At 31.4% G+C, this 22,568-nt stretch overlaps 1 protein-coding gene across 1 annotated transcript; it reads right to left on the reverse strand.

The window, feature by feature from the left end:
- Window positions 1–17,891: 17,891 nt before the first annotated feature.
- On the reverse strand, window positions 17,892–19,891 carry LOC114259778 (pentatricopeptide repeat-containing protein At2g37320). The gene has a single exon (XM_082919318.1). It carries the CDS (start codon window positions 19,741–19,743, stop codon window positions 18,208–18,210), a length of 1,536 nt encoding a protein of 511 aa, XP_082775444.1. The 5' UTR covers window positions 19,744–19,891; the 3' UTR covers window positions 17,892–18,207.
- Window positions 19,892–22,568: the final 2,677 nt, after the last annotated feature.

Consider the following 22,568-nt stretch of genomic DNA (forward strand, 5'->3'; position numbering starts at 1 on the left):
TGAGAGTATTATGTACAAAGAATATGTGTTGTAAGACTTTCTCAATAACTTTTTCCGCCTCCTTGGAGCTAGGGGTGCAACTTCGACAGGATTAACCCACGCAATTCGAACCCAGCCCGGTTTTTTTTAAGGCTTCGACAAAATATTTTTAAATTTGGTAAGGGCTTGGGTAAATATTCAGAAGCCCGAATTAAATTTGGGCAGGTTTGGGCAAAGATATCAAACAATCCGAGCAACTCGAAACCCGAATTATACGTATATATATGTATGAAAATATTAAACATATATAAATTAGTAGTCATTACATGATATTAAAATAATTTAGATTATTAAATTATATTGAATATATATTATATATACAAATATCATAAAATCTTACTTTTTTATTTTTTATTTTCACTCACAAATTATAAAGACTACTATAACAACATCTTTCTTACATTATATATATTATTTGTTTTGATGGTATTAATGATTTTCTATTAAAAAAATGTAAATAGAGTCAAAGTTTAATAATTTAATAATGTAGCTAAAAAAAACAAAAAAAAATGAAATTGATTTACAATTAGGCAACTCAAGCAACTCGGGTTTAATTCGGGTCGGGTTTAGACATGTAATCTCGAGTTACAATTTAGGCCTAGGTGGGTCTCAGGCAGATCTCAACACAATTTATAATAAGTTTGGACAACTTCTCAACCCAACCGAACCCGCTCGAGTTACACCCATACTTAGCTCATCTCTAATAAACTCGTTATTTAGTTCAAAAGTTTGTTAATACTTGTTTCAAATTGAGATCTGTTGGATCTGCTAAATGTATTGCTAATGGTGTTAGGTATTTGCTAACTGTGGTAGGTACTTAAGAAAAATCCAAATGAGACCACCCAGCGAAAGAAGAGAGAGAGTCTGCTGATACATACATTTTATAAATTTTATTATTTATATTCAACACATGTAAGTGGAATTTACTCTCACTTAATAAATATTTTAACACATATTTTAATATCTTTATTCAAGCAATCACATATTTATTAAAATAACAAACATTTAACACATAAATTAATTTATATTTTTTTTACCACTTTTTTTTGTTAATTAACACATAATTTTAATATATCTTAGCCATGTGAAAGAAAAAAGAATGCGAAAGGAGCAGCCGGCTGTGATTAATTTTTAGGACAAATTACAAATACACTTTTGAGATTTGTTTAAAATACGAATTGTTTTTTGTGGTTTGAAAAATTATAAATACCTTCTTATCAGAATTTTTTATTTAACAAAATTAATTAAAAAAATGAAATTTCTAAATGTTCTCCTATACAATAATAAAATTATCTGAATTATTAATTGAAATAAAATTTTAACATTATTAAAAACTATTAATTAACTTAATGATTTAATAATAAAATGACTTATTTATTATGAAATTAGAGATCTTAGAAAACATAATATAATTTCTAAAACTACAGAAAATAATTTGTAATTTACATACACTTCAAGGATTATGTTTGTAATTTACCTTAATTTTTATTGTTGGTCCAATTTGCACATGGGGGACTTTTCTTCTTGTTGAATCTTTTTTATCTTTTGATTGTCCTCTTGCGTTGAAAATAGTACCCTAACATGAGTCCGGATCCTCGGCCGCCCTTTCCGGCGGCCGAGCCAGCAGCCCCCCAAAACGACGTCGTTTTGGGGGTTATTTTGATTTTTTTTTTTTTTTCTCTTCTTCTTCCTCGTTGCAAAGCCGAACCAGAGGGAGGGGAGGGAGAGAGAGAGGGGAAGGAGAGAGAGAGGAAGGGAGAAGAAGAGGGAGCACCGGACTGGAGGGGGCCATAATCACCGGGGGAGGAGGAGGAGGAGGCGGAGGCGGAGGCGACGGCAGATCGGGCGACGATCGGACGGCTGGCGAGCTCCACGACCTGCGACGGCGAGCTCCACGACCTGCGACGGCGAATCCGGACCTGCGACGGCGAGCTCCCCTCCCCTCCCCTCCCCTCCCCTCCCCTCTGCTCTGTGCTCTCCCCTCCCCTCCCCTCCCCTCTGTGCTCTGGTTCTGCGACAAAAAAAAAAAAAAAAACGAAAAAGCCCCCAAAACGACGTCGTTTTGGGGGCTGCTGGGAACGGCTGCCCAAAAGGGCGGCCGAGGATCCAAATTCCCCTAACATGCCCACTTTTGGATTTAAAAAAATAAAAAGAATAGTGCTATATACATCATTAATACATTAATTAATGTATTAATAAATGATGTGATATAATTTTAAAAAATTTAAATATTATAATTTATATAAGAATAATGCTATATGTTTAGGGATGGCAATGGATAACCTACCCTGTGGGTATCCATGGAGAACCAACCCAAATACATGGGTTTTCCCCTTTTTTTCTTATCCATGGGTAGGGTATGTGATATTCTTTAAATATCCACAGGGGATGGGTTGGGGATGGGTACCCACTAATTTCCCCATATGTTTTTTTTTTTTTTTTTTTTTTTTTTTTTTTTTTTTTTAAGATTCACAACCAAAACTAAATATATATTCAATTTTTTTTCTTTTTTTTATTTATTTATTTTTTCAGGTTCACAACCATTTTTTTTTTAAGATCCACAACCAAAGCTAAATATACCTCCAATCTTTTTTTCTTTTTTTTTAAGGTTCACAACTATTTTTTTTTTAATTTTTAAGATTCACAACCAAAGCTAAATATACATTCAATCTTTTTTTATTTTATTTGGCTCAACAATAAAATCAAATACAAACTTATATATTTGATTATTATAAAACAAACTTTTTAATTAATTAATTAATGTGTATTTGATTTTGTTATTGAACCAAATAAAATAAAATAAGATTGAATGTATATTTAGCTTTTGTTGTGAACCTTAAAAAAATAAAAAATAAATAAATAAATAAGTTGTTAACATTAAATATATTAAAAAAGAAAGAAAAAAGATTGAAGGTATATTTAGCTAAAACCTTTATAAAAAAAGAAAAAGAAAAAAAAGAAGGTTGTTAACATTAAATATATTAAAAAAGAAAGAAAAAAGATTGAAGGTATATTTAACTTTTGTTGTGAACCTTAAAAATAAATAAATAAATAAATAAAAATTAAAAAAAATAAAAAAATTGTTAACATTAAATATATTAAAAAAGAAAGAAAAAATATTGAAGGTATATTTAGTTTTTGTTGTGAACCTTAAAAAAAAAAAAAAAAAAAAAAAAAAAAAAAAAAAGGTTGTTAACATTAAATATAAAAAATAAAAATGGGGATTAAAGTGGATAGGGGAAAATCCATACCCATTAAATAATGGGGAGAGTGGTACCCATGGGGAATGGGGAATGGGGAATGGAGAAAATTTATTATAGGGGAATGGGGATGGGGAATTAATATCCACCCCATTGCCCCCCATTGCCATTCCTATATATGTTAATATACCAATTAGTGATGTGGCATAATTTTAGGGGATTTTTTTTTTAAGGTCACTGATATTATGATTTTATAGCATAAATGACACTCAATATTTTCATAATGTCTAAGGTCCCTCAGCATCAATTCAGAGAAAATTCAATCCAAAGAAAATTGGATCCAGAGAATTTCTCTGGACACATTACAGAGAAAATTCCAAATTTTTCTGAATTTTTGTGAATTTCCCTAGACTAGAAGGGAATTTTCAATAACTTTTTGTGAATTTCTCTGGGTTGGAAGGTAATTTTTCTAGACTGAGAGAATTTCTCTGAGGCAGTTTATCAAATCAATAGAACGACAGATTCAACTCTACCTATTTTGTCATAGAGAAAATCTCAACAGAGAAATTCTGATTTTTTAGAGAAATTTTGAAAATTTCTCTAACCTTCCCCTAACCTTCCCACTCTCCAAAGAAATTCTCTGGCATTCCCTATCTCCAGAGAAATTCCCCTTTCTATAAATTTCACTGAGTATACCAAACAAACAAAACAAACAAACAAACAGTATAAATACATACATATGAGTTCACCAATTTTACTCAGTTAAAGGTAGAGAAAATTAAACAAATTTCTCTGAGTTTGTTTTATTAAAATTTCATTGAGTTGTTTCAGTGAATTTCACTGAGTGTACCAAACAAACAAATAGTATCATTACATACATATGGCTTCACCAATTTTACTCACTTAAAGGCAGAGAAAATTAAACAAATTTCTCTGAGTTTGTTTTTATTGAAATTTCACTGAGTGTACCAAACAAACAAACAGTATCAATATATATATGTATATATACATATAACTTCACCAATTTTACTCAGTTAAAGGCAGAGAAAATTAAACAAATTTCTCGGAGTTAATTTTTTTAAAATTTCACTGAGTTGTCTCAATAAATTTTATTAAGTATACCAAACAAACAAAAACACAACACAAACAGTATAATATACGCATACATACATACATATGACTTCACCACTGATTTAACAGACTCACCACAGGGATTCCGAGAAGCATTTGTTGGTATTGGTGGACCTGCTGGACTTTGGCACTCATATATCGTATTATACACCTGGACCAGTATGTTTCTTCTGAGTTCTCATCACCAATCAACAGTTCACGACAACAGAAAAGGTAACACTGGTAAATTCTGTAGCAGTCTAAGTAGACATGTCATGTGCTATCTTGAATTGGGAAGGTAGTTTCTGCTATGTTGCTGTCAGCAAGCTCTGGTCTTTATTTGATCTAGCACCACCGTCGATCTCTTTCTCTCTCTGTTGGCTACCTGCAAATCTGTGTTTCTCTCTCTAGAAAAAATGATGAAGACCAGTAGGGAACAGACGACAATGCTGAAGAGTCGTTGAAGCAAAGGTCCACTCCTTTCTCAATACCAACAGCCACCAAAGATGCACTTGAACTACTGACCGGGACTGCTTGAGCCACTTCCGACCGAGGAACCTCGAATCGTCCGCCCTTGGTTGGAGCAGCCTCAGTCAAAAACTCTCCAAGCTGAAGCTCTGTATACCATCCTACAGCTTGAATGTCGTTGGATGGCTCCACCTTGACCTTGACTGCCTCAAACAGGACCTGAAGTGGCTTCGTCAGTCCTTTTATAGCCTGGTTGCCACCAGACAGATCTACGTTGGCTTGTACTGCCTCGGGCACATCATGTTCTGATCTAGGCAGCTCAATCGATGGTTCGCCTCTAAAATTATTAGGGATTTGGAAGCCCTAATACAAACATTTTAGAGGGAGAAAGAGACGTAGAAACGAGTGAGTGAGTGAGAGAGAGAGAGAGAAAAAAAAAAGAAGAAGATATGAATTTAACAGAAGAAGAGAGTTTAGAGAGAGAGAGAAAGAATGAGGTTTGATTTGAGAAATTTCTCTGTAATACATGAGTATGGAGATTGAGGGGCCTTAGACATCATAAAATAATATTGTGGATCTTTTCCATTACTAAATATGGGAGAGGGACCTTAGACTAATTTTTTCTAATTTTAGAGATTTTGAGTATTTATAATTTATATAATAAATAAGATCATTAATGATATTATAATATTAATTGATACACCAATATATATATATTAATTAATACATATAATACTATCATTTATATAATAAGTAAAAATAATAATAATATCATAATACTAATTAATATATTAATTTATATATTAATTTATACATGTAATACCATCGTCATTGTTATCACGCAGTTGGGGGACCATAAAACCGTACCGCAACCATATTGAGCAAAGCGACACAACCCAAAAGGAATCAAGATGTGTAATAATTACATTAGTCTTTTCATATGCATGTGACTTGGTTGCTGTGGTCCGTGAAGTTATGGGTTAGACACTGCATACTTTAATAGTGTCAATAGGGATGAAATTTATAAATTTATGTTAAATAATTAGAAAATATAAAAAAATATAATAAATTATAATAGTGGGGGACATGATCATATAGGTGTCGTTTGGTAACACTTACGTTTTCAGTTTTCTATTTATATTTACAAAAATTTAAAAAACTCAAATAAAAATTTGTTTGGTAAAATTTTTGATTTATAAATCAGTAGTCTCAGTTTATAAATTTGGCTAAAAAATGAAAACACAAAAAATGTGTTTTCATTTTGAGTTTTCAGTTTTTTTTTTTTTACCACCCAACACTAGCCACCACCCGCCACCATTTTCCACCACCGTCTTCGGCCACCACCAGCCACCACCACCCACCACCTGCCACCACCACTCACCACCCACCTGCTACCACCACCCACCACCCGCCACCACTACCCACCCGCCCACCTGCCACCCACTCGCCACCACCCACCTGCTATCCACCCGCCACTACCATCCACCGCCCGCCACCATCACCTGCCACCTACTTGCCACCACCACTCACCACTCACCTGCCACCACCATCCACCACCAGCCACCTGCCACCCACCCGCCACCATCACCCACCACCCACCACCCACCACCACTACCACCACCACTACCCACTCGCTACTACCTACTACCTGCCACCGTCAGCCACCCACCCACTACCACCACTTACCCGCCACTCACTACCATCCACCACCCGCCACCGTCACCCATCCACCCACCATCACCACCCACTCCCCACCCGCCTTTCGCCATCCGCCACCCACCTGCCACCAGCACCCACCACTCGCCACCACCACCACCCACTCGCTACCACCCACAACCCGCCACCGTCACCCACCCACCCACCTACCACCACCTACCCGATACCACCACGCACTTGCCATCACCACCGGCCATCTGCTACTCACCTGCCACCACCACTCACTCGCTACCACCCACCACCCGCCACCGTCACCCACCCCCACCCACTCACCCGCCACCACCCACCGTCACCACTTTCCACCACCGTCTTCCGCTGCCACTTGCCACCACTTGTCATTTCTCACTCTTTTTTATGTTTTTAAATTTTTTTAAATATTTTGTCAATTACCAAACGTGTTTGTAGTTTATATTTTTCTAAAAATAAACAAAAAATAAACAAAAATCAGTTTATAAAATTTTTGTAACTACAAACTGAAAACCTAAACGTTACCAAACACACCCATAGCACTTCTAGATCAATTAATAATTTTTCTTGTGATCAGCTGTTTATTACTTTTTTTTTTTAAAAAAAAAAATTATAATTTGTACTTGATTGTTTAATAATTGTATTTAAAATTGGAAATTTAGGCCATAATACTTTATTAGGGTGAGTATTGAGTACTTTCAGAGTACGATTATGCGGTGCTTTATGATATTATGATTTGTGAAGAATATAAGATATTATGATTTTATGATCTTGTTTGGGAAGAAGATTAAAATAGCCAACTCTTTTTGGCTATTTTGTTTTAATCCATAAAAAAAAAAGTCAAAAAATTAAATAGTTAACTTTCCAAACATGGCCTATATTTGGTGATTGAAAAATACGAAAGAATATGATGAATAAATGATTGGTAAAGAAATACGAGCCTATGGTACTAATGGAGTACTATAGTTTCCCCTTTGGGGTGACACAAACAAAAAGATTTCTTAATTCAAATTCTTTGTTATTTCAAATGTCACTTTCTCACTAAATACCCCAATACACGGATTTGGGGTGGCTATTGTGTTGGGGCACAACATTATTGTTGTGCAGTCAAATGAACTCATTTTAAAACTTATTTTGATTGTTCAAACCGTTCACATTTTAGAGTATCCCTAGTAGAATTAGGCCTGGCCTTAAGATTTCGAGGCCTAAAGCCGATAATCAACTAATAAATATCATTACACTACGCCAAAATTAGGCTTTAGCGGCGGTTTTTTACTGTCGTTAAAGGCTGTAAAACCGTCATAAAAAGATAAATTACCGTCGTTAAAAGTCGACCAAAAACGACGGTACTTTATCGCCGTAAATAGGTTCAAATTTTTCAAAAAATAATTATTTCTTCTTGCACTCCCCAAGTTTTGAACCCCCAACCTCTCATTCACCCACACCAACCACTCCACCACAGCCACTCTTCATGAAATATATTTCCTAAATAAATATTTAAACATTACTTTTACTTTATTGTAGATGGTCATTTTCAACCCTAGCCACGCGTGGTCACCACTCGCCGGAGCTTTGCCGGAGCTCGACCGACAAAGACTGCCGTCATTAACGGCGGTAATGAGAGGACTTTAGCGGCGGTTTCATTACCGCCTTTTAAAAATGGCTTTAGCGGCGGTTTTTTAATGGCGGTTTCATTACCGCCGTTAAAGGGTCATTACCGGCGGTTTTGTTAACTTGGTAACGAAAATCACCGTTAAAGATACATTAACGGCGGTTTCGTTACCGCCGTTAATAGTATCTTTAAACGGCAGTAACGAAACCGCCGTTAAAAAAACCGCTGTTAATGCCCTGTTTTGGCGTAGTGTTAGATCATTTGGGGCCCTTCATATAATTTTTTTTCATTCAACGATTTTATTTTTTTTTTTTGAAGGTAAATGACAAAAGATTTGTGTCAAAATCATAAAAAAATACTTTTAGTATTACATTACAGCAACTAATAAGTATCACTTGATCCTCACTATTCTTGCATTTTTAGAAGCAAATAAATTAATATTATAATAGCAATTGAGCAAAAGACACGACAAATATTTAATTGATTGAATAAAAAAAAAGACCTACCTGTACTGTGCTGCCACTATAAATTCTTGAGAAATTCGTTAGTGCTTTGTTGTGCTGTTTCTCTCAATTTTTTGAAAAAATTGAATTAAGAGTTAGGATTAGAACTTAGATAGGGAGATGGGCATTTTTAAATTTTAATGGGCCTTTTACTTTTTAATGGATCAATTTTATTTTAAGTTAGTGTGGACCTTCTTTAATTTTTTTTGGACTTAAAACATACCTAATATATTACACTAAACTATAATAGAAGATGGCCCCTTTTTTGGATTTATTTTGAGGGGCCTTAAGCCATGGCCTAGTGGGATTATGCCCAGGGCCGGCCCTGAGTAGAATATACTTACAAAAAATCAAGTTAATCGGATATTGTTAACCCTTTATCCACTGAGGGTTAACAATATCCGATTAACTTGATTTTTTGCAAGTATGTTTTACTTGATATACTCTAAAAAGTAAACGGTTTAAATTATCCAAATGAGTTCCGAATGGGCCCATTTAACTACACAACAGTTGGCATAACAGCCACCCCAAATCCTCCATAAACACATGTTTTTGTAGGTTTTCATTTTTGAAATGATTTCAAATAATAAAATTTCATTTTTTTTTCTAAAATTTGTATTTTTGAAATCATTTTGTTAAGATTTGTTAAACAAGACTTATGAGGAATATGGAATATTTAAACAAAATCACGATTTTTCAATGCTTCAACATAGTGAAATTTTTAATTGATGAAAAAAAGGAAATTGTTAATACAAATTTTCAAAATAGCTAAACACAGTGAATTTTTTAAAATTTAGAGCTAAAAATTACAAATTTTGGGCTTCAAATGATAAAATTTTTAGGGTAAACTTTACTTTATCCATGTGATTTTGGTCGGGTGTGGTTCATTCCCCGATATTTGGAAATAACCACATAACCTCTATATAATTTCTAGACCAAAATGCATATGTAACTTTGTTAACAACAATAGTAAATTGATTGTTATACCCTTATTTCTACCCTTTCATTTAAACTAAATATATATATATATATATATATTGTTCACAATTCACAGAGTTGTAGAGAAAGAGAGAAGAGAGAGAAGAGCAACAATGACAAGAGGTTAACAAAACGAACCTCAACAATCAAATTCACAAGTTTTTGATCAATTCTTTGTTATATACATGTGCTTATCAATTCTAGAGAGAGTCAAAACCAAACCCACTTCTAAGAAAAAGAAATATTTTTACAGCAAAGAAATTGATACATATATACACATTTATATATATGTCAAAGAGGAGCAATTTCAAGTGGGTAGTGAAGTGGGTTTATTGAATTTCTTGCATTCAACCAGTGTTTTTGGGTTAGAATAAATAAAGGGTAAGAGAGAGGGATTGAAAGTGTTTGTGGGTCTCTGTTTACTTGATTGCACATCTGTGAAACCCTAGACAATCCACTATTGTTAATCAATCACCATAAAGCAATCCCGGTTTTTCCTCCTTTGTTTATTATATTCCGGACTCGATTCTATGGATGTGTTGTTGTCTTATTCTCATTCCCATCCTTCACTCTTGTATTTTGAGTCTTAAGTTGTGTTGGGCAGGTTTGAAACAGGTTGGTTGTGTTTGGAAACATAGAGTTGATGCCCAAATTTTGGCCTTCACGCTGGAGCGGGGCTTTTGACGCTCGAGTGGGCTCTTTACTTTTGCTTCTCCGCTCGAGCGGGATTATCCAACCCTCAATACTTTTCTCTGCAGGTCATCGGATGCTCGAGCGTCCACTTTCACGCTCGAGCGGGGACTTCGTCTGCAGAACTTCTGGAAGTGTGCATTCAACGCTCGAGCAGCACTTTTCACGCTCGAGTGTGAGTCTGTGTCTGACGCTCAAGCAGACTGTGTATTATATCAGTTCGAGTTTTAGCTTTTTGACCCACTCTCTCTCTCTCTAACTTTTCAAAACCCAAACTTAAGAGCTTTTTACTCTAGACTTCATCTTCTCTCTAGGGTTTCATCTAGTTTTAGTGATCTTCCACCCTTGTTCCTTTGTAAAAGGTGTAGAGCTTGGTGTGGGCTACGTTTGGATCCGAAAATCTTGGGGTTTGGAGCACCTTCGAATTTCTTCATCTTCTCCTTTGAGCTCCGAAATTTGAGGTAGGGATAACCTACTCTATTCCATGAGTTTTAACATAAATTTTGATCATTTTGATTTGATGGTGTTGCTTAGTCATTTTGAGAAAGTTAGGGTATGATTTGAGGTTTTAAAAATGGGGGTTTTCAAATGTTAAAACCTATGTGTGTATGAGACATTAAAAAAATGAAATTGTTGTTGTTGTTAAATCGATGAAATTGAGCCTTTGGGCTAATATTGAGAAAAGGGAAAAAATGCCCTAATTATGTTGAATAATTAATTTGAATAATTAATTTGGGGGAATGTGATAGTGAAGTGAAATTCAAGAAATTGGAAGATTGTGGGAGTAAATGGTGTAGTTGAATAATTTAATCACTCACCTATGAAAATGTTAATATTTTATCTGTTGATAAATTTATTATCTATTTAGAGATAACTGCTTTGGACTATCGGTGGAGGATAGTTTTGATTGTTGTAGACTTTGTATGATGATTAGGGAAAATTGAAACTAACCACGTTGAATATGTCATTGAATATGACGGTTGGAGTAATACAACAAATTTGTGTATTGATTGATCATGGTATATGATAAGTGTTTAAATACATTGATTATGTATGTTGTTTGGGAGGAAATAGGGGATGTACTCCATGCTTTGGGAGGAGGTAGGGGATGTACTCCATGGTTTGAGAGGAGATAGGGGATGGACTCTCAAACCTATTTGGGAGAAGATAGGGGATGGACTCCACTGATATAGCAAATCTGTGTATCACTTGAAGTATGGAAGTGTTTTAATATGAGTTATATTCTCATGTGAATTATGAAGTATGGAAGTGTTTTAAAATGTGCTATAGTCTCAATAAATTGTTTGGCCAGGTTCTGAGTCATAATTATAAATCGAAACGGTATAAGTGAAGGAAACTGAAATGAAAAATGGATGTACTTGATGTTGAATTGAAAAGTGTGTAAGTTGGTTTATAAGTGTCAACCATATATCAAATGTTATTGTTTTAGTTATTTCTCATACTTGATTTAGTATATCTCTACTGCGCATTGGCTCACCCTATATGGGACATCATTTTCAGGTTCAGGTGTTATGCCACCTCCAAGGACGTAGCTTGGGAGGTCCTGAGAGTTGAAGATTCTTTTATTTATTTTGTTATTTTTGGTAATACATGTAAATTCAAGCCTAGGGCTTATTTTGTTGTAGAGAGTTAGAACTCTCCTTTTGTTGTAACCAAGTGTTGACTTAGAAAGTTGTATGCCTACAGGGCATTTACTTTTGTTGTCAATATGTATTACTTTTGTAAAACTACTATGATATATAGAAATATGTTTTATCCTTCTGTCTATGAATATCATAAATGGTGGGTTTATATGTATTATTTTGAGGGCGTTACACACCACCAATCAATCCATCATTCTTAAAATTAACAACTAAATACATATTAATGCATATTTATATATTATATAAGGAAAATGAGATTTTTAATCTACCAGTTTTGTGGGAGTTTCAATATCTCAATTTTAATTTTTTAATTTTTGATTTAAAAAAACAAATAACCTCAACATTTATTGACTTCCCCAACTCACAAACATTTTTGACTTCTCCCAATCCACAAACATTTTTGACTTTTCTCATAATTACTGCAACACCGTTTTCAACTTCTCCCATACATTATGGTTAGTGATAAGATTGTTAAATTATTTTTATAAAAAATCTAAAAAAACTAATTTGTATATTAAAAAAAATCTAAAACAAATATAAATATCTATATCTATATATTATATAAGAAAAAGAGATTTCTAATGAGAAGCCTCTTAAGAGTTTCAAACTCTCATTATAAAATTATTGATTTTTCAATTTATAAAATAGATTGAAAAAATCTATTGGTTGATTTATTTAATTATTTTAGAAATAATAATGAGAAGATAACAAAAATATTTTATAATCTCTCCATCATAATCTCTCTCACCAATTTAAAAAAAAATTAAAAATTAAAACTTGCATTCCTTTTCTCTTCTCCAAAACATCAGATAATATTTTTCATGAAAGTTGTGGGTATCTGTTTATATCTTATATATTATATTATAACATAATAAAAAAAATTAAAAATCAAATATACAAACAGATAAAATTAATAAACTAGATTTTTATTCAGGTAAAATATTTATTTTGCCTCTCAATATCCAATTTTAAATTTTAAAAATCTATAAAGTCTATCTAAACAAATCTAATTTGAAAATATCTCCCACTATCACACTTTATATCAATAAAACTCACATATCTATCACATATTTAACTCTCATCATAACTTACCTAAATAATAATAATTAAAAATAAATAGAAATCACAGATAAATTAAATTTAAAAATAATAATAATAACACACAACTCCATCAAAAATAAATTGAAAAAAAAAAGAAACCACACAAAAATAAAGAAGATAAGAATTTAGATATGAATCCCAAAAAGATATAACAATATTTAAATTTTAATTATGATTTAATAATATAATTATTTATTTTTTTGATGTATATCTATCAAAATTTTAAATTACTTAATAGAACAAATTAATTAATTTTCTAAAATTATTGATTTTTCAATTTATAAAATAGATTTTAAAAAAAACTATTGACTGATTTGTTTATTTATTTATTTATTTTAGAAATAATAATTATCCTTTAATTTATGAATTTCAAATGGAAATATAACAAAAATATTTCATAATCTCTCCATTCTAATCTCTCTCACCAATTTCCAAAAAAAAATTTTAAAACTTGCTTGCCTTCTCTCTTTCCCAAAAAATCAGATAATATTTTTCATGAAAGTTGTGAATATCTATCTATATCTTATATATTATATTATAACATAACAAAAAATAAAAATAAAAAAACTAAAAATCATATATACAAACAGATAAAATTAATAAATTTTATTTTTATTCATTCAGTTAAAATCTTTCTTTTGCATCTCAATATCCAATTTTAAATTTTAAAATTTTTTAAAGTTTATCTAAACAAATCTAATTTGAAAATATTTTCCACCATCATACTTTAAATCAATAAAACTCACATGTCTATCACATATCTAACTCACATCATAACTTACCTAAATAATAACAATTAAAAATAAATAGAAACCATAGATAAATTAAATTGAAAAAAAAAAATAGAAACCCACAACTCCATCTTAAATAAATTGAAAAAAAAAATAAAACATAAAAAGATAAATATTTAAATATGGATCTCAAAAAAATATGACAATATCTATTTTTCTTATGTATATCTATCAAAATTTTAAATCGCTTAATGAGATAAATTAATCAATTTTTAAGTCTTATTTAAAGAATAATCTGATTAGTCATCCCAACTCCTAGACTTCACGGGCACTGGCGGATGAGCTAACAGATTAGGTTAGGTGAGGTCTAAATTGTTGGAGATAACATTCTCTCATTCCATAAATTTATTTGTTTTTTAATTTTATTTTTTTCCATGTGTGATTCTTTTTCTCTGCTGTTGGTTTGGTTTTGGTTTTGGTTTCGATTTTATTGAGGTTTATGTGCTTGTTTATAGGTTTGCATGGTAGAGAAGAATTATTGGTGATTATGGTTGCAATCGAAGTATCTATGTCCGTTTTGTACCAATGATTTTAATCAGATTTTGTTTTCTTCAATGAAGACTATAAAATTGAAGTAAAAAAAATGGGTATAAAATTTTTTTAATTTGTATTGTCATTTTATTTTATAGAAAATGTGAAAATTTATTGAGAATTTAAAATTTTACTATAACATTAGGTAAATTTAAAACTTTTAAATATCAATGTATTATTTATTTTTATTCTCTTTCTATCCCATTATACAATTACAGTTATTTGTTTGTTTGTTAATTATAATTCAATTAATTGAAAATAAAAACTTAATATAAATTTTCATATATATTATAATTAATTTGTTAGAGCTATAGTTATATATAATAGCATAATATATAGGGATAATCTCTTAATATAATTTCTATTTTTTTTATGTGATTAAATAGTCCATCTTAAATAGTATATAGAAGAGTTAGATTTTTTTTATCTCTAAAAAATCCAATCTATTTTTTTTACTTTTTAATTTTTAAATTGAAACATCAATTGTTTTTGTCCATAAAACAAAACTGATAAACACATATCCAAAAGCTACACTTTTTATTTTTTATTTTTTTTAATATGTAGGATATTTACAAATGGAAAATGTTTGCACCTCAATTTTTTTTTCCCCATAATCTGACTTATAATAATATAGGCATAAGTTTCAATTTTTATATAGATATGAGAAGAGAATTAATTAAATTATACATTTCAACTAACGACATATTCAAACCTTAACTATTTCAATATGCTATTTCACTATAATTCTAATTAAGAGAATTTTTAATCCGTAATATTTTGTTTTATCAAATTATAATTTGATAAAATTTAAAAAGATGAAATATTAAAAATTATTATTTTTTCCATCAAAATTGGTGAAAAGAAAAAAAAAAATTGAGATAAGAATGAAATTCTTTTAAAAAATGATTAGAATTTAATGAAAAAGTTAAAGTAATTCATATAAAACCAAAAATTTTATTCAAATTTAAAATCAAATTAGATTAAAAAAAAATTAAAAGAAAATGATGAAAGTTTGAAAATATTTTGAAACATTCTTATTATTAATGACTAGAAATCCATGTGTAATATATTTATATTGTATTTTAAATGTTATGAAATTGAAATTAAAAGAAATGTAACTTAAATTATTGGATTAATAATAAAAACCCCAGATTAATTATTATTAAATATCACTTCATTTCACATTTAATCATTAAATTGTATATTTTTCTTAATTATAACTTTTAAATTTGTATATTTTCATAACAAGAAAAGGTATGTCATAAAGCATTTAATCTCATTTAATTAGATTTAACTTTGTTTCAATACAAATTATCAAAATTACACTAATTAGACATATATATATATATATATATATTTTAATTTTTTTAAACTAATAATTTTAAAAGTTATAAACATAAAAGTTAATTTATAAATTTTATGTATACCACAAGATAAAATATTAAATTATTTCAAATAATTATAATAATTTTTTTTTAATTTATAAAATTTTGTGCATAGTATGGGTTACCACTAGTATATACTAAAAAAAAAAAAAATACAGATTATATATATATATATGCATTTACAGCTTTAACCCAAGAATATATATATACAGATTATATATATGTTACTATTGATGAAAGGTTTGTATGGATCAGTTGTTTTGGGGTGGGGAGGTGGGTTGGCAAAGGTAAAAGGAAGAGGAAAGGGACGTTGGTATGGTGAAGGTAAGGGGGAGTGAATAGAGAGAGAAAAAATAGAAAGAAGAAGAATGATATTTTTGTAAATTTGAAGATGAATGAGGGATAATTTTAGTCATAAAAATTCGCTTGCTCTCCCTCTAGATGTGTTACATTCTGTTAATTTAGATAGAAAAATTGATGTTGCGCTTTAGTTCAGAAATCACATGGGAGTGATGTGATTATTTTCAAATGTCATGGGATAAACCGCACTCAGCCCAAATTACAAGAGTAAAGTAAAATTTGTCCAAAATTTTAAAACTGTCCTAAAATAATGAAATTTCATTGTTTTCAAAATATCAAATTTTCACTATCTTCACTTGGAGAATCAATTCAAACCAATTTTGATGGTGGGTAAATTAACCAATTTTTTGTTGCGCAATAAATTGTTATATGTGGGATGACGATGGAATGAATAGTTCTATGATGGTTTCATTTTGGAATATTTGGTCCGTGGATTTGTTAACCAAAACTTTTGGTTTGACTCTTCTCACGGTGGGTCTCATTTTTCAAATATCAAAGTTTTGTTATTTTACAACTTCTTCAGTATAAAGAGTTAATTTTTGTTATTATGCACAATATATTTTTTTAATTGAATAGGTGATTTCTTGGCACCTTAGGAGTGGCTAGATTTCTTCAAGATCCTTCTTCGCATAGATGGTATTTTAATTTTTAGTTGTGTACGCGTCCTTCCCCATTCCTTTGTCTATTTATTTATTCTTAAATTTGTATTTTATTTCCTCAATCTTCAGAGTAATTAAGGAATCAATGAGACAATTGTCTTACATAATTGATGATGCTACATATGAGGCTGCTTCTTCGAAGATGTGTTCTCATATATGGTCATTCTTAAATAATAAATTTATGTGTCAGAATTGTACAATGTGGACTTTAGTATGAGCAATCACTAATTGTTAAATGGAGTGATAACTACGTAAATCTGCAATTATGTAGGGCCTGTTTGGCATTATTTTAATTTTTTATTTTTTATTTTTTATAAAAAAAAAAAAATCGTTGATATGGAAATTTTTTCAAAATACAAATGTTCAAAATTTCTCCACATCAAATCCATACAAATGAGATGCGAGGCCCATACAAATAGTCAAAATTTTTCCACACGAGGCCCATTTGTGAGTCCCATTTATGGAGTCTCATCTCGTGTGGAGTCCATGCAAATGACAAGGTATGTGAGATTCTTAAAATTGTGTTTGAATTATAACTTTTGGTAGAAATTTAAGAAGATAAACAGAAACAGTAAGTGGAATTTGGATAAAATATAATTATATTTCATTTATATTTCACTCACATTTTATCTTTTTATTTTTTAAATTTATAATTCAAACACGGCATAAAAAGCAATGCGGAATTTTACTAAGACATTTCTAAATAATGAGCTTGGCCTAACAATAAGATTTGTCGGTGACACATCTATAGATTCAAATCACAAAAATAGTTAACGTGTTTGGTTTGTGTTTTGAGATAAATTGTCCAAAAAAAAAAAAAAAAAAATTTGAGGAGAAAGTTTAGAAATTTTTTTAGTTTATACGGTTATATATTTTGAAAACAATTTTAGAGTTTGAGAATTTGGGATAATTTGATATTTTATTGTAATTGAGTAGATGTGTGTAAGAAAAAAACAGTGATTGAGAAAGAGAGATGAGAGAGAAAAAGTGATTAACAACAAAAGTGTTGGAGAGAGAAACTGGTTTTGGAAAAAAATTTCAAAAAATTTGAACTAAACAAAATTTTAAAAAATTTCTTAAAAATTGTATCTTCAGATACAAACCAAACAAGCCAGTATCTTCAAAAATATGATAAAATTGCATATATCTTACAATTATTAAAATTATTAAACTCTGCTTTAACAAGAACATCGTGCATTGAATCATTTCTACTTTTAATCTTTTTTTGTTTTTCGGGTCAATCAGTAAGTTGGACTACTGAGTGCTCTCTCAACAATACCTCTATCTTCACATCTTCATGTGTTTAATACATGAAAGGTCCAAACCACAAAGCTCACCTACATAACCACATCAAGGTCCATTATGGCCCCAAAACAACCAAAGTCTGGCACTTCATGAACAACATGAAACACCACGACATAGTGCCAATTTCATCACAACATGTCTGTACACAGATCATAACCACACTCTAGTTGATATGTTTCAGCTACACAGCCTAAGCTTCTCATGTGGTCTACCAAACAATCCACCACACCAGTGATCTCTTTGGAATTCGAACTATCTTCCGCTCTAAACCAACAAACCTCATTCCTGATTTCAATCCAGCTATAACCAGGATCGGTTTTCAGCCCTTTATCTCTCATCAATCTCCGCACCCTTGCTACCTGATCCCAAAAACCTACACTGGCATACAAATTTACCAATTGCAAGTGGGTGGAAGCACACTTTGGCTCCAAAACAAGCCTATTCTCCGCAGCCTCAATTCCAATCCAGACATTCCCATGAAGCCTGCACGAAGAAAGAAGCGATCCCCATATGATGGCGTTGGGATCGACATGCATTTTCTTGATGAATTCTTGAGACTCTTCTATTTCCCCTGCTCGACCAAGAAGATCCACAATGCACGAGTAATGCTCTACTTCAGGCTCAAAACCAAATTCAACCATTGAGTTGAAGTAAAACCGGCCTTGTTCAACAAGACCCCCATGGCGACATGAAGAGAGAACGCCAAGGAAGGTGATGCTATCGAGCCTCACTCTTTCCTTCTTCATCTCTTCAAAAAGATCAATCGCTTGCAATGCGAGCCCATGGTAAGCGTACCCGGCAATCATAGAGTTCCACGACACGAGATCTTTAGCGGGCATGTTTTGAAAAATGTATAATGCTTCTTGTACATCACCACACTTGCAATAAAATGAGATGAGAGCATTAGAAACATGTAGATATGAATCAAAACCCATTTGCATTGCTTGACAATGAGCAATCCTCCCATGTCCAAGACACCCATTGCCTGTGCAAGCACTCAAAAGGCTAGTTAGCGTAAACTCATTCGGTTTCGCAGTTGAATTTCGCATTCGATGGTAGAGTTCCAAACACATATCAATCTTCCACTCTTGTGCAAACCCAGTAATCATCGTCGTCCACGCGACTACATTTCTCATAGGCATTTCGTCGAACACTTGATATGCACTGCCTAACTCGCCGCATTTACAGTAAAAACTGATCAAAGAACTCCCAATATAGACATTGGTGAAAAACCCAGTTTTAATTGCCAAGCAATGAACTTGAATTCCAAAAAAGACAGTCTTTGGACACCCACAAGAACTCAAAGCGTGAGACAGAACAATTGGGTTGGCTCTCAATCCTTCCCTGTTCAGCCTAAACAGCATCGAAATAGGACCTTCCTTCGAGTTCGAATCAATAGGTTCATGTGAAGTCGTTCGCAGAATGTCTTGAATGAGACGAAGATGGGTTTGGCGACCACCACGAATAACACTTGGTTTTGGAGTGACGAGGTCTAAGACTCTCAAGCGCTTGTGCGATTTACTGGTTTTTGTTGGGCGTAATGGGTTTTGAGAAGAAAAAGGTCCAAGGTGTAATGGTGGTGATTGCAGGAAAGAGCAAAAGGGTATGGAAAGGGCAGAGAGAGAGTGCTTTCTGAGACATTGATTGGAGAAGATGGTGTTCATTCCTGTTCAGATCCATCAGTCAATCTACTTCGGCATGCTTTTCACGATTCTTGTTGTATCAATTTCGATCTGTATCTGTATGATTCTTCTTCGCTGTGTGAAGGGTTGTTTGGTGTAATTTATTTTAGTGTATCTTTCTATTTTATTTGAGTTAATTTGCCTCATATTGGAATTATGTTATTTTAGTAGTTTTTTTTTTGTTTTTTTTATAAAAATATGATGTAAAAAAATTAATATATTTTGGATATTTTTTAATTTTTTTATCAAAAAGATGTGTAAAAAATAAAAGAAATAAAAGGAAATATTTTACTTTTTGATATGAGTTGTTAATTTTTTAATTTTTTTAGTAATTTTTTAACTTTTAAACTAAAAAGTAATATTATTAAACGAGGCTAAGGTGTCGTTTGGCAAACTTGGGGCTTGTTTGGTTTGTATTTGAGAAACATGTTTTGAAATAAAAAGTACGAAAATTTGTTTGGTTTAATTTTTTTTTAAAAGATATTTTGAAAAATTATTTTGAGAGAGAGTTTTGAAAAAAGTGATTGATTTGATGTGTATGAGAGAGAGATTTGTTTGGAAAACTTGTAAACCAAACAAGTTTTGGAAAAAAAATTTGAAAAAATTTGTTTGGTTTGATTACTTTTAAAAATTTATTTGTAGAGAATTTTTCCTAAAATTTTTTTAGAAACACAAACCAAACAAGGCCTTGACTTTTTGCCTTTTTAAACTTTTTTAATCTGAGACTTTTTTGTTTATTTAATTTTCTTGTTTGGTTTTTTTGGTTTTTTTTTGCATTGGAATGACAAAAGTGCTCTTTACTTGGAAATGATGCTTTTTTAACTTTTTATTTGTATATGGGTCAATTTGATAATTTTGCACCAAAAGTCAAGTGTTTTATCATTTTGTAATTTTGTAAATTTTTTTTTTTTTAATCTTTATGTTCTTATTTAATCCCAATATATTTACCAAACCAAGGCTAAGGCCTCGTTTGGGAACATGCTATTTTAGTAACTTTTTTATTTTTTAGTTAAAATATGAGATTAAAAAAATTAGTATGTTTGGGATGTTTTTTTAGTTTTTTATAAAAAGATGTGCAAAAGTAGAGAAAAAATAGAATTTTTGACTTTTTGATATAGGTTATAGACTTTTTGACTTTTTTAATAATTTTTTGACTTTTTAACTAAAATATTAACTTGCCAAACGAGACTTAAGTCACCCATAGCTCTCTATCACTTTACACATCGTTTTATAAAAAAAGAAAAATGCTTGGGAGCACTAATTAGTGCTCCCACTAATTAGGTGGCAGTGGGTCCCGCCAGTAATGATGTGATGTTTTGGTCTTGGAGTTGTATTTTTTTTTTTTTTAACTTTTTTAATGCATTAGTGCTATTAGTGGTGATGTTTTTAGTGGGATGAATCATTGTTGATAAAAAAATATATTAATTTAGTGCATTTCAAATAAAGAAAATAAGTGAGAGCACTAATTAGTGCCATCACTAATGACGTGGTAATAAGTCACATCCACTGTCACAGTGTGTGTTGCGTCTTGTTGTTATTATTTATTTATTTTTCTTTTTTCACCTCATTAATGATGAATTAGACCATCTCCAACGGTGAATCAAAATTGGTATCAGATTCAAATTTTGATGAAAAAGACACTTTTTTATGCTCCAACCGTTGCATAAGATTGATATCAAAATGAGATTTCAGCAAAAAAAGCATCAAACTGAGAACGAGACACAGATTTTACCAAATCACTGTTACTGACCGTTGAAAGAGGTACATCGGTCTACCAGCCGGTTGCCCGGCCGGTTGACCAACCGGTCAACCAGTAAAAGATTCAAACAGTTCACGAAAAAAAGTTCAAACTGTTAAAAAAAAAAAAAAAAAAAATTTTGCCTAACCGGTCAACCGGCCGGTCGACCACCCGGTCGTCCGGAAAAAAGTTCAGAAAGTTCAAAAAAAAGTTCAGACAATTCGCGAAAAAAAAAAAAAAATTTTTTTTTTGCCTACCCGGTCAACCGGCCGGTCGACCACCCGGTTGTCCCGGGATAGATTTGGTGAAAGGTGAACCGTTGGAGTGAGTGGTATCAAATTTGGTGAAATTGGTCATTTTTTACTCAGATTTGGTGAAAAATTTGAGTCACCGTTGGAGATGCTCTTAGAGATACCAAATTAGTGATATGGCATTCCTGTTCAAACAATCCCATCCCTAAATCCGATGTAAACAAAATATATTGAGAATAATGTTTGAGAGCCACAATTTGTGTGGCTCAAATGGCTCAAAACTGCCAAAACGACGTCGTTTTGGCATGTTTTGTGCTCAAAACGACGTCTTTTTGACAGTTTTGAGCCATTTGAGCCACAAAAATTGTGGCCCTCTACCATTGCCCATATATTAAACTGGTGACTGGAATGCAGCAACTATTGGTTCATTTGTTTATTTATTTATTATTAAATTAAGAATCTCAAAAGTCTTTTAACTCTTTGAATGTTTAATTCTTACAAATTGCAATATAAATTGGTGCGATGCACAAGTTAAATAAGTAATTAAAAATAATTTTAAGATTAGATAATAATATAAAATTTATTTAAAAGCTATAAAAAAATAATTTAGAATAAATTAAATTTTAACTATTTTATTGTTATATATATATATTGCAGTTATTATGTCATTAATTGTATATTTTAAGTTTACAATAAGAAATAGATATCATAAAAATAAAAATAAATTTCATTTGTTTTATGATAAAGTAAGAAATAGATGTCATAAAATAAAAATAATTGATAAATATGAAAAAAATAGAATAAATTACCAAAAAAAA

The sequence above is a fragment of the Camellia sinensis genome, chromosome 3 (assembly GCF_055761805.1).
Source record: "Camellia sinensis isolate YWXY chromosome 3, ASM5576180v1, whole genome shotgun sequence".
Classification (NCBI taxonomy): Eukaryota; Viridiplantae; Streptophyta; class Magnoliopsida; order Ericales; family Theaceae; genus Camellia; species Camellia sinensis.

Bases quoted from the DNA above. Each gene is read 5' to 3' on its own strand.
- LOC114259778 (XM_082919318.1), bottom strand. From the start codon at position 19,743: ATGAACACCATCTTCTCCAATCAATGTCTCAGAAAGCACTCTCTCTCT.